Source organism: Portunus trituberculatus, chromosome 42 (genome assembly GCF_017591435.1).
Source record: "Portunus trituberculatus isolate SZX2019 chromosome 42, ASM1759143v1, whole genome shotgun sequence".
Lineage (NCBI taxonomy): Eukaryota > Metazoa > Arthropoda > Malacostraca > Decapoda > Portunidae > Portunus > Portunus trituberculatus.
The window spans coordinates 11,560,987-11,574,087 of NC_059296.1; the positions used below are offsets into that span (position 1 = coordinate 11,560,987).

At 46.8% G+C, this 13,101-nt stretch overlaps 2 protein-coding genes across 4 annotated transcripts; both read left to right on the forward strand.

The window, feature by feature from the left end:
• The first annotated feature begins 459 nt into the window (after positions 1–459).
• Positions 460–7,636, forward strand: LOC123517648 (agglutinin-like protein 4). 3 transcript variants are annotated; one of them, XM_045277955.1, is made up of 2 exons: positions 460–611; positions 4,652–6,072. In XM_045277955.1, exon 2 carries the CDS (start codon positions 4,653–4,655, stop codon positions 5,838–5,840), a length of 1,188 nt encoding a protein of 395 aa, XP_045133890.1. In that variant the 5' UTR covers positions 460–611; position 4,652; the 3' UTR covers positions 5,841–6,072. The 3 variants fall into 3 exon arrangements, with proteins under 3 accessions (XP_045133890.1, XP_045133888.1, XP_045133889.1); XM_045277953.1 differs by lacking the exon at positions 4,652–6,072 and adding an exon at positions 6,225–7,636 and having other exon boundaries at positions 463–611; XM_045277954.1 differs by lacking the exon at positions 4,652–6,072 and adding an exon at positions 6,225–7,636 and having other exon boundaries at positions 582–692.
• Positions 7,637–10,391: 2,755 nt separating this feature from the next.
• Positions 10,392–12,842, forward strand: LOC123517598. The gene is made up of 2 exons (XM_045277860.1): positions 10,392–10,446; positions 11,561–12,842. The coding sequence occupies exon 2, from the start codon at positions 11,562–11,564 to the stop codon at positions 12,696–12,698; it is 1,137 nt and encodes a 378-aa protein (XP_045133795.1). The 5' UTR covers positions 10,392–10,446; position 11,561; the 3' UTR covers positions 12,699–12,842.
• The last annotated feature ends 259 nt before the right edge of the window (positions 12,843–13,101 follow it).

Sequence of the window (13,101 nt, forward strand, 5' to 3'; positions counted from 1 at the left end):
GCCGCCCTTCCCGCCTCCTCCTCCCAAGACCCAGGGTCCCGCCACAGACCACCATCCTTCGTCAGTGCGGTCACCCAGGACATAACACAGCCTCCCCATACAAAGGATGTTTAGCCTTGTAGGAGGAGCGTTGTCCATCCCAGTGCGTTGCAGTAGAGGCGGGGTTACCAGGCACCCCATCCGCCCTCTGATTGGTTCGGTCTGCTTTTTCGACCTTTGGCTGACCTGGAGTTGCCGGTTCCTGTTGGTCAGTCTCCTCATTGCTTACTGCTTATTTTGCTTCAAAAGTAGCCTCTATGGTGGAGTGAAGTAAAGGTGATAAGGTATCGCCAGTCTGGCTGCAATACAAAAGAATGTAACAAAGTAATGAGCCTTTCTAGCAACGCCAGTCCAGACGCCTTCCCGCCAGGACAGGGCAGCCCCGCCTCTTTCATCGCCCCTCCCACATAATCCACTCTGATCAAGCTTGGAAACCTAGAAAAAATGGTAATAAGACCGTTGGAGCGCCATTCCCGTGTATAAATACGTGCAAACAAACTCGAGAGGCCAGAGTCGCTGCACTCCACCAGGTGATCACTTGTCAAGCTCTCACCTTCCCTTCAACTGTTCAGGTACGTGCTGACCTGCTCTTGGCTTCTGTCCTCGCCAACAAGATCCCACAGTGGCTCATGACTCCCGCCGGAAGACTAAAGGTGTTGGTTCGTTACACAGTATTACGAGTGTTGGGATGGTCGAAGTGGTAGAAAAAATGTTATGTGATTGATTTTTTAACGAGTTTAAGATTTGCTATACTGAACTTATACCCATGATCAAATCAACTAAAAAACAGTCATGTGTATGTATTAGACGCGAAAGTCAGTGATTTTAACTCTGACAACAGTAGCATGCAAACCTGCCGCAAGTCGGGCAGTGTTGTCCTGCCAGCTAGGCCGGGGCACCGACCCTGCCTCGTCATTCAGTGTCTTCATACATTCACTCTTTCAGCATCGCTTACTCTACACTGGATAAATTACTATAAAAAATGTTCAATATTGAGTAATACTAAACTTCATGAATGAAAACAGACAATAAGACGATGGAATCAAAATAAAACTAAACACAAGGAGTAGAGTGGGAGCACGGGCGGTGGCGCGACGCCGTGAAGGTGGAGGTCACAGCACTGCCACGCTCAGCCCCGCCTGGCAAGCGACGGTTGTGTGTGGAGTGCAATGAACCGCGTGTCTAAGAAAAAAATATCACTCTGCATTGCTGATTTCACATCATTACAGCGTGAATTCTGCAGAGATAAACAAGCAATGTGACCAATCGCTTTGAGTCTTGTGTCGCCACAAAGCTGCAAAACTCCAGTCAGACTCGCTCGCCAAAAAACGTCACTACAATCACCACATCAAACCGAAACTTGACACGCTCGAGGTATTGTCTTGTTTCCTTCACAGGATTACCACACGCGTCAAGCCACGCTGCAACACAAAAACGACGTTACCGAGGTGGCGTTCGCAAGAATACTTTATGCCTCCATGACGGGCGATACATGGCCTCTCCTCTGGGTTGTTGAAGTTTCGTGTTTCTCGCACAGTACACTACATACACTGTACTGACAATGTATCGAGCAAAGTATTTTTCAGGGGAAGGATAATAGGGAAAAATAATCATTGAAAGTACTTTTGTTGTTGTTTTTATGTAGGAATACTGAAAAAAATAAATAATGAATGTAAATGGTATATTTGAAACACGAGAGAGAGAGAGAGAGAGAGAGAGAGAGAGAGAGAGAGAGAGAGAGAGAGAGAGAGAGAGAGAGAGAGAGAGAGAGAGAGAGTCTTAATTAAAAAAACTTCCCAGAACCTTATGACGAAGACTTTCCCTTCTTTATCCTAAAATTTATTTCATCACAACATTTCCTTTTAAATCACCCTTTACTTTTTTTTTCCCCTTTTCCCTCCATTTCCACCCTCGTTCACTTTCTCTTATAACACCGTGTTAATTTCCTCCTCTTTCTCGGCACATATTTTCCACACCTAATGAGGTAATTCCCTGTTCCCTTTCCTTCCCTGCTGTTGCCACACACACACACACACAACTTTCTTACCTGTCCTAACCTAACCTTCTCTACCTTTTTCCTCAATTTCCTATAACATTTTCCACAGATTCCCTTAACCTGACCACTCACCAATTATCTTGTTTACACATCCTTCCTCCGACACTCATCCTATCCCAGCCTCTCCTTCGCGTCATCAACCACACTGTGTTCCTTCTCCACTCTCCCATTCTCTCTATCTCTCCCTCTCCGCAGCCTCTCCTACTTTCTTTCTCCATTAGCACCAACATTCGCCTTCTTACCGCTACCCTCCTCCTCCTCCTCCTCCTCCTCCTCCTCCTCCTCCTCCTCCTCCCTCCCCTCTCCACTCCACTCATCCACCTGCTCTCCCTTACCTCCACCTGTATCCCACGACATTCTCGCCTGACCACTCTCCCTCTCAGTCACTCTCACTCTCGTCCAACACTCTCACTGCCTCGTCACTCTCAGACTCTCACTCTCTCTCCCTCTCTCTCTCTCTCTCTCTCTCTCTCTCTCTCTCTCTTTCGCTACAGCGTATTAAGAGTGAACGCAGATAGAAGTGAAATGAAAAAAATAATTTAATCAAGTTCATTTTGTTAAGTTGTAGAATTACTATGCGACTGTCTTATTTAACATTACGTACTTAGCGGTTTTAAGTGACGTGATGCGCTACAATACGACAAAACGACGAGAAAAAAAAAAAAAAAAACACGTAAATAGGTGGTGGTGACAAGTTCCTATGAGGTGGAGACGGAAGACACGGACTGAATGGAACACATGGGAACACAAAGGAAGAACGAACAGAACACGATCACATTATAAAGAGGAGCAGGAGGAAGGAGGAGGAGGAGGAGGAGGAGGAGGAAGAGAAGGAGGAGGAAGAAAAGTGGAAGGAGCAGCAGCAGGAATAGGCAATAGGAGAGAAGAAAGAAAAAAGACGACGACAAAGGGAAGGAGGAGGAGGAGGAGGAGGAGGAGGAGGAGGAGGAGGAGGAGGAGGAGGAGGAGGAGGAGGAGGAGGAGGAGGAGGAAAAGAAGGAAAAGTAAAGGAGGGAAATGTGAAAGGAGGAGTAGGAACAGAAGAGAAAGTAAAAGAAGGAAGAGGAGAAGAAAAAAGGAAAGGTAAAAGAAGGAGGAGGAAGAAAAGCAGGAGGAGGAAAGAGAGAGAGAGAAGAGAAAGAGAAGAGAGAGAGAGAGAGAGAGAGAGAGAGAGAGAGAGAGAGAGAGAGAGAGAGAGAGAGAGAGAGAGAGAGAGAGAGAGAGAGAGAGAGAGAGAGAGAGAGAGAGAGAGAGAGAGAGAGAAAGATGTGGAGATAGGGAAGAAGAAGAGAAGTGGGAGATGATGAGGAAGAGGAGTAACATAGCAGGTGGAGGAGCAGAAAAAAAAGTAGAAGCAGCAGCAGTAACAAAAAAAACAGAGTAACAAGATGAAAAATAGACGGATAGGACCATAGTTTGTAAGAGCAGCACATGATCAGGTGTAAGGAGAGGAGTGAATCTCGATAAGGATACAGGGAAAGGTCCTTGTTACACCTGGAATCCTGCCAGACACCCACTTACCTTTCTCTCCCTCTCTCTCCCCCTTCCTCCGCCCTCCCTCTCTCCTTCTATCCCTCCTTTCCTGACCCTTCGTCCTTTCGCCCCTCCCTCTCTCCCTCCTTGTTCTCTGGCTCATCTCTCGTCTCCACACCCCTTTCTCTCTCTCTCTCTCTCTCTCTCTCTCTCTCTCTCTCTCTCTCTCTCTCTCTCTGAGTGATCCTTCACTCTAGTCTTGACTAATTCTATTTTCGTTTTTCTCTATTGAGAGAGAGAGAGAGAGAGAGAGAGAGAGAGAGAGAGAGAGAGAGAGAGAGAGAGAGAGAGAGAGAGAGAGAGAGAGAGAGAGAGAGAGAGAGAGAGAGAGAGAGAGAGAGAGAGAGAGAGAGAGAGAGAGAGAGAGAGAGAGAGAGAGAGAGAGAGAGAGAGAGAGAGAGAGAGAGAGAGAGAGAGAGAGAGAGAGAAATGGTGTTAGTTTATTTATTTTTTGGTGATATTCAGTGTCATGGGAAACACCGATGATCTATGAAAAGGAATTAACGAGTGAAGAACGCATTTATTTCTGGCAGTAGTGATGGGATGGTGGCAGGGATGGTGGTAGTAATAGTGGAAAAAAGCATGTACGTACTATTTAACCTTCTAAATTCTTAGCATAAGTGAATGACAGTTACTTTTCTATGTATTTCAGGTTCTTGAATAATATACTTCACTAGTCATGTCGTCCATGTAGTCTTTGTTAGGATTAAACTAAGTAACATCTAGTCTTACAGTAATTACCAAAGATTCATATATATATATATATATATATATATATATATATATATATATATATATATATATATATATATATATATATATATATATATATAGGTAGGTAGGTCGGTGTCTCTCTGCTCATCTGGGCGATAAAGTCCTCTCGGGTCAGCCCACAACCCATACCGCACGGAGAAATTGCACAGGGGAGCGGCGCGTGATTGGACTTTATTCCCAAATGAGTTGGCGAGACGCGGGGGTTCCAATCACCGCTGCTTTAACCTGTGGAATTTCTCTTTGTTGCAGGATGTGGCGTTTGACGGCGACGCTGTTGCTGGCCTCCTTGGTCTCCGCCTCTGCGCAGGAATACAACTATCCCGAACCTGGCCTTGAATATCTCCCACCAGTTCCAAGTGAACAGATATGTCAGGTCGCGCCAATTATCTCTTCGATATACACGACCAGCGTTCAGACCTCCGTCGATGTTCAAACCGTCGATCGAGTTAGTACACAATACAGAACCACCACCCTTGTTACACGGCAAGTGGTTCCTACGACGATATACAGAACCAGAGTACAGACTCAAATCCAGTACCAGACCAGCGTGATCCAACAGACCACAGTTCGGTACGTGGACCGAGTGGTGACCCAGACCATATCCAGTCCTCCCCGTCAGGAGGTTCGCTACATCACCACGACCCGCGTGGTGCCCCAGGTCAGCTACATCACCCAGACACAGGTACAGACACAGATTGTACCTGTCGAGGTCACCCGCACACAAGTTCAGACTGTAACTGAAACTTCTACCAACTACCAAACTCAAACAGAAAGAGCTACTCGTATAATTTCCGTTCCTGGCCCCACAACAGTCCGCACCCGCGTGCAGACCGTGGTCCAGACCTCCGTGGTCCGCCAGCAGCAGCCTGCCAACACCCGCTACGTTACCTCCACCAGCGTGCGCCAGGTGGTCCAGACCAGCGTCGTCCAGGGCCAGGATGTGATCCGCACCAGCGTGGTCCAGCGCCAGCAGGTCATCCCCTTCACCTCCGTCAACACCCGTTACGAAAATGCTTACGCCACACGCGAGCAGGTCGTCACCCGCACCAACGTTGTCACTCAAACTCGAGTCATCACACAGGTCGTTCCCCAGGAGGTGGTGAGTACCCAAGTGGTGCCCACCACCATCTACACCACCATCTACAGGACCCAGGTGCAGCCCTTCACCCAGGTGCGGACGGTGGTGCAGACTCAGTACGTCACCCCGTCTCTCGTCTTCAGTACTCAAGAGGTGACACGCACCTCTGTGGTGCAGGTGCCTGGCCAGGACCGTGTCATCACCCAACAGGTGGTGCAGACTCAGCAGCAGCAAAGCGTTGTCTACCAAACCGTCAACCGACCCCAGCAGGTCACCGTCACCACGACCGTCACTGGCACTTGTGGGTACAACTACGTCGAACCCGCAGTGCCTTTCAACCCAAGAAGACAAACCATATAATTATCCAACACGACTCGGCCATTCCATTGGAATTCATTGAACTTAACAGCCAAAATCACTCATTAGCGCTCTAGTTGAAAGTAAATAAATAATATCCACAGTTACCAGTTAGTTCCACATCCAGTGGAGAGGTGGGCTTGTTGTCTGCCAGAGTACGGCCAGAGCGCCATTTTGTAACTAACAAACACCATAAACTTGTATTTATCTAAATGGCAAATATACATTATAAGAACTTCTTTTTTAAGATTTTCCCTATGTATAATGAAGGATTCCTTCCAAATCAAATCACGTAAGTGTTATACAACTTTTTTTTCGTGACTAAGCAATAGATCTGTGTTTACAGGTTCAGTAATCTAATGTATGATTCTTAATTTCCACACACAGGATGCGGTGTCTGTTACTGGTCCTGCTGGTGGGCTGTGCCAGCGCAGCTAACGTCGAAAGGCCTCGTCGACAACTTTTCGGCAATGATATTGACTTGGAATCTTCTCTCACATATTTACCACCTAAAGAAGAGTCCGACTGTCAGATCCCTGTTATTTACAAGACTTCGGTCGTGTACTCCACCCAAGTGGTTCCCTCCACCGTCTACGTCACCAACGTCCAGTACATCACGCGGACAGACTACAGAACCCAGCAGGTGTACACCACCGTCTACTCGGAGGTCGTGCGAACCCAGCAGATCCCCTCCACCGTCTACCAGACAGCGACTGTGACCCGCACGGAGGACAGGGTGCGCACCCAGGTCGTCACTGTCTCTCCTCAGGTCAACTACGTCACACGCACACAAGAGGTCGTCCGGACCCAAGTCCAGTACCAGACCAGGTACTCCACCCGCATCCAGCAGGTGCCCACCACCATCACCATAAACGTGGTGTCCACTCAGGTGGTGCCCCAGCAGGTTTACAGCACCGTCTACCAGACCCAGACGGTCACTAGGACCCAGCAGATTCCAGGACCGACCCGCACCGTGCAGAGCACCCAGTACAGCACTGTCTACTCCACCACGGTCATTCCCGCCCCCGATGTGGTGCGCTCCACCACCGTGTACAGGACCAATGTTGTCACCCGAACCGTCACCCAGCCAGGAGAGACACGAGTCGTCACCAGCACCCAGGTTGTGCCTGTCACCACCACCATTTACTCTGAGGTGGTGCTCACCAACACACAGACCCGGTACGTTACCAGCACACAGGTGCAGCAGCAGACCACCACCGTGTACCGCACGCAGCAGGTGCCCCAGTACGTCACCAGGACGGTGACGGTGCCCCAGCAGGTGGTCAGCACTCAGGTGTCTACACAGGTGGTGCCCACAACCATCTACACTCAGCAAACCATCCAGACCACTGTCTACCGGCCAGCTCCAACTCGATACGTGACAGTCACCAGCACTGCTTACAGTACTCAATACCTTCCAGACAGGACCCGCACCCAGTACGTTACCAACACCGTATTCAACACCAACTACGTTACCTCCACCACCTACAGACCTGTGTACAACACAATCACCGCCACCACCACCGTCCAGCCTGATTGCTCCAGTGGCTACAACTACAAAGCTCCGGCAGAGCCTTTCAACGCCCTGGGGCGCTGAGGAAAGCATCGAACGGGACAACTGGAGGTAGCCTCTCCTGTTCCTTCTACAGAAACACTAATTATCAAAGGTTTGGCTCGACATCTTCATTAAGAGGACCAACACCCATACTTCCTGTATGGTTTTAATTTCACAGAAAATTAAAAGAAGTATCATAGGTTCGTCGTATATTGAATGTATTTAATAAAAATGTACTACTTTATTTCCTCATTCTTTATGACTCAGGGCCACCAACATACTCTATTGTCTTCACACCAACGAGACTTATTTTCTTAGGTTAAACTCTAGGATGTTGATCAAGGACTGTTCGCACTGCAGCAAATGAAACTATATCTATTTCTATATAAGCATGCACACACACACACACACACACACACACACACACACACACACACACACACACACACACACACACACATACGAAGAGTGGCAGTGTGAACTGGCTGATGGTGCTTGCGAGTCTGGATATAACTAATTGCGGTGCGAACTATTTCAGCAAGGAGTCAGCGCTCAGGTAAGAATCACTCGAAGAAAGTGGTAGAGTTGATGCCGAAACGGAAGTAAAACACTAGTTGGACCTTCTTCTAGACAGGCCAGGTTTTATCAGTATTCCATGTTAGATAGCCAGGAGTAAGGAAGGTAACAAGACTCTCTCTACACTGACCCAGACAGCGCAACACAGTACTAAAGGTAAGCAATATTCAACTCCTGGATCTTTCTAAGGACTGAGAAAGCTCTGGCATCCTTCGTATGCCGCTTAAAAGCACGAGGAGGAGAAACAATGATTTAAAGAAGAATGAGTGAAGGCCATGCAGCAGTGTGGAGGAGTAATGTAGCATCGCCCAGGCCAGGGAAGAACACCAACAGCATACAGCCCCGAGTCCACAGGACATCCTTTTTTTTTGTTCCTGAAGTAATATGGCTTTAAACATTCAATAACACATTATTTTTTGCAAACATTGTTTCCGTATCCTTTACTGACTCTCTTGAAGGACACCTCAAGATGTAGAGCGGTCAATGGAGTTTTTTTTTTTTTTTATTCCTATGATACTTCATCTCTGTCTCTGAGAACCACCCCGGGATAACCTTCTCCTTCAGCACATCGATTATTCTAAAGTAAAATTTCATTAAAGTTTGTTTCTCAACAAAAGCGGATTATACGTACACACACATACACATTTGTCTTTGTTTTTGTGCATAATGTTACACACACACACACACACACACACACACACACACACACACACACACACACACACACACACACACACACACACACACACACACACACATTTAATATATATATATATATATATATATATATATATATATATATATATATATATATATATATATATATATATATATATATATATATATATATATATATATATATATATATATATATATATATATATATATATATATATATATATATATATATACACACACACACACACACACACACACACACACACACACACACACACACACACACACACACACACACACACACAAGCAAGCAAGAGCACTGGACTTCCTTAGGAAAGGGCACGTGTCGTTTCATTATTCTTCACTACTCACTCTTCATACATTGCTCTCGACACGTCCTTGGAAAAGCAAAATAGATATCACGATAGAAAACGTCATAGAGGAGCTACAAATTTACACATCTTTAACACACAATATAAACTTCTGCATGAAATATTTAAGAAAAAAGCGTCTAATGGTAAGGATACGTAGAAAGGAAATAAAAGAAAGACAGAAAAAAGAGAGAACAGAAAGCGTATCGTATGTCACACGACCGTGCACACACACAAAAAAATAACCTGTGCTTTACCTCACCTTGGAGATCTTTTTCCATTCTCTTGTTAGGTCATTTGGAACCCTCCGGAGAACCCACTGGTTAGGAGGGGAAAGGGAGGGAAAGGAGGGAGAGGAGGGGGAGGAGGAGGAAGTAGTGGGTGGAGGGAACAGGGGAAGAAAGAGGGAGATGGTGGAGGTGAGAGTGGAGGGGGAAGTGAGAGGTCATTGTGAAGGGGGGGAGAAGACCTTCAGACTGACCAAGGCATGCAAACGTGACCATGCTACTGCTTCTCGGTTGTAGCTCCTCCTTTTCCACCCTCTCCCTCTATTTCCTCCTCTCCCTTCGCTCCCCATCCTCCATTTAAAATATATCAGTTTCCCTCCCCACCATCCTTACTCATGACCCCTTCCTCCCCTCTACCTCCATGTTTGTCCCTCCCATCTTTCTTTCCGGGTATACATTCCCATTATCCTTTATTTTTTTTTCGGAGTTTTACATTTCAGTGGCTTTTTTTCCCCTCCTTTAAATTTTCCTTCATTTTTTGTAATTTTTCTCCATCATTCATTATTCTTGGGCAATTATCCTCTATTTTTTTGTTTCTCCATAAGTCATAATAAAACTTTTACTTGTAGTTTTGTTCATCATCCTTATATTGTGTCACTTCGACTGGCCTAGTAAATTTGGCTCCATTTCGTGAGTGATATCTCTGTCTTTCACCTTTCCTGTTTGTTATTTCATCATCTGGTTTAGCTTTGAACATATTTTGTCCTTCTCTTCCCTCCACTTACTGCGATCATTCATAATAGTACGATTGTTTCCATTGCCTGATATCTCTATGGGAGCAGAATATTTCCTTTTTTTTTCATTCTATATAAATTCTATTATATTTTCTTCCCTTCACGGTCTTTCTTTTACATGTCACTTCTCCCAAATCTCTCTCTCTCTCTCTCTCTCTCTCTCTCTCTCTCTCTCTCTCTCTCTCTCTCTCTCTCTCTCTCTCTCCTTCCTTCCTTCCTGCATCGCCAACTTCACCCGTGATAACCGTGACTCACGCGACGCCTCACCCCCATCGCCCTGCCTCCCTCTCCCGTTGGCTGGTCTATGTTATAAAGCGTGATATCGGGGACACGAATCACACTAGGACTGGGACGTTGCCAGAGTGCAGTTCGTCCTATCTGTCTGTCTCCTTCCACTCTAGTCTTAAGGTACGAGGCAGGAGTGTTAGTGACAGGTGATGGATTGATTTTTGGTGTTCCTGAGGTGGTGACGGTGCGTGGAGCCTGAGTGGTGTATGTGTCTCGTGATGGGAGGTGATAAAGTGAAGGAAAGAAGGATCAGTGTGCTTGGTGAGTGATGGTGTCTGTCTAACTTCCTGCACCTCTGGAATGCGTGCAGGTGAGGAGATGAACATGACGAAGAGGATGTGTGATGTGTGTGTTGTGATTACTGGTAGTGCTTGTTTGATTTCGAGAGAGAGAGAGAGAGAGAGAGAGAGAGAGAGAGAGAGAGAGAGAGAGAGAGAGAGAGAGAGAGAGAGAGAGAGAGAGAGAGAGAGAGAGAGAGAGAGAGAGAGAGAGAGAGAGAGAGAGAGAGAGAGAGAGAGAGAGAGAGAGAGAGAGAGAGAGAGAGAGAGAGAGAGAGAGAGAGAGAGAGAGATAAATGTCATGTAGAAGAAAGAATGTTAAAGAAAGAAAACATGATAGAATATATGTAGAAAAAAGAAAAGAAGAAATATTCAACGGCTGTAGAAATATCAGGTAATAGAAATAACCGCAAAATTATGAAAAGAGAGAGAGAGAGAGAGAGAGAGAGAGAGAGAGAGAGAGAGAGAGAGAGAGAGAGAGAGAGAGAGTTTTGTTCCCGATGGCTGGGTCAAATAAGCTCAAAAGATGTCTTTACTTGTATTTGTCTCCTTTCCACCTTTCTTGTAATTACTAAGTTATTTTCCTTCTTCAAACACGACTCACACACACGACTCCTTTCTTTCTTGTGGATTACGCGATGCGAAGTGTTACATCAATAGTGTGAAAATTATCAATAAATAAATGTGTGCTTCGCAAAGCGAACACTGTAATTCGGAACTATACATGATGAAAGATATTGTGTTGTTTCAAAATTTAACAGATAAATAATGGAATATCTGCGTCTCTCTGCTCATCTGGGCGATAAAGTCCTCTCGGGTCAGCCCACAACCCACACCGCACGGAGAAATTGCACAGGGAAGCGGCGCGTGATTGGACTTTATTCCCAAATGAGTTGGCGAGACGCGGGGGTTCCAATCACCGCTGCTCTAACCTGTGGAATTTCTCTTTGTTGCAGGATGTGGCGTTTGACGGCGACGCTGCTGATGGCCTGCCTGGCTTTCGCCTCGCCCAGGGCAGGTTATTACTACAAGCCAAATCGAGGTTTCAATCCTCAGTGTCCCGTCATCACCTCTGTGGTGTTCGAAACAAGCCTACAGACCACGGTGCACGTTACCACCGTGCAAGACATCAGCACTCAGGTCGTCACTACCACAATATTCAGACAGCAGATCGTGCCCACCACCTTCCTACAGACGGCCGTGCAAACTCAAGTCCAGCTTCAGACCAGTGTTGTGCAGAGCACCACCACCGTTTTCGGTGACGTGCTGGTGACGCAGACCGTGCAAGGCTCTGACACGCAAGAGACACGCTTTGTCACCACCACACGCGTCGAGTCCCAAGTCAGCTTCGTCACAGAGACACAAGTCAGGACGCAGGTGGTGCCTGTGGAAGTGACTCGTACTCAGTTGGAAACCATCACAGAGTCTTTCACAAATACGGTGACGGAAACACAAATTCATACCAGCGTATCTACAATCACCGGACCTGACGTGGTGCGGACGCGAGTTCAAACCGTGCTGCAGACGTCCCTTGTGACGATTGACGCGCCGGGCACCACCCGCTTTGTAACATCGACAGTAGTGCAGCAGCAGATTCAGACAACCGTGATGCGTGGTGATGATGTTCTCAGGACTAGCTTGGTACAGAGCCAGCAATTCATTCCCTTCACGACCTTCACCACCCTCGTGGAGACCGCTATCGCCACTCAGGAGGTGATCGTCACCACCACCAACACCGCCACTCAAACACAGGTTCAAACACAGTTTATAACTCAGGAGGTGGTAGAGACCCAGGTAGTGCCCACCACAACCTTCAGCACCATCATAGAGACACTGCTCCAGCCCTTCACGCAGGTGCAAACCGTGACCAGCACCTCATTTGTCACGGAGGGGGGTGATATTCAGATCCAGGAGGTGACACAGACCTCATTCGTTCAGGTGTCGGGAGGCGACAGTGTCTTCACTAGGGAAATCTTGAGGACACGTGGTCACCAGCAAGTCTTGTTCCAGACCGTGACGCGCCCCCGTAAGGTCGTGGTGACGAAAACCGTCACAGGGTCCTGCGGGCCTGTTGTCGACTATGGATATTTCTAAGTAATTCACTTCAAACGAACATGGAATTTCAGTTCTTTTGATTATAGGCACACTGACACACAACAGTAGCAACACAAGACTCAAAAACAGGTTGTATAAATGTAATGTATATTAAATTGTAAAATGTGTACTGAAAGTAGTGTGTTTGTGTTCCACCATGACGCAACGCGGCAGTGACCACGGGCATGGTGAGTGTTGTGCTGATCCTTATTATCTGCATCTTGTTTTCATCATTCTGATCAGTTAGCGGAATGTAATAATTTGTTTCTCATTGGTCCAGGATGCGGGTTTTCCTGCTGCTGCTGCTGGTGCAGGGCCACGTGCTCGGGGACGCTGACCGGCCTCCGCGGCAAACATATGGCTCAAGGACCCGTCTGCATCCTTCCCCAAACTACCTGGCGCC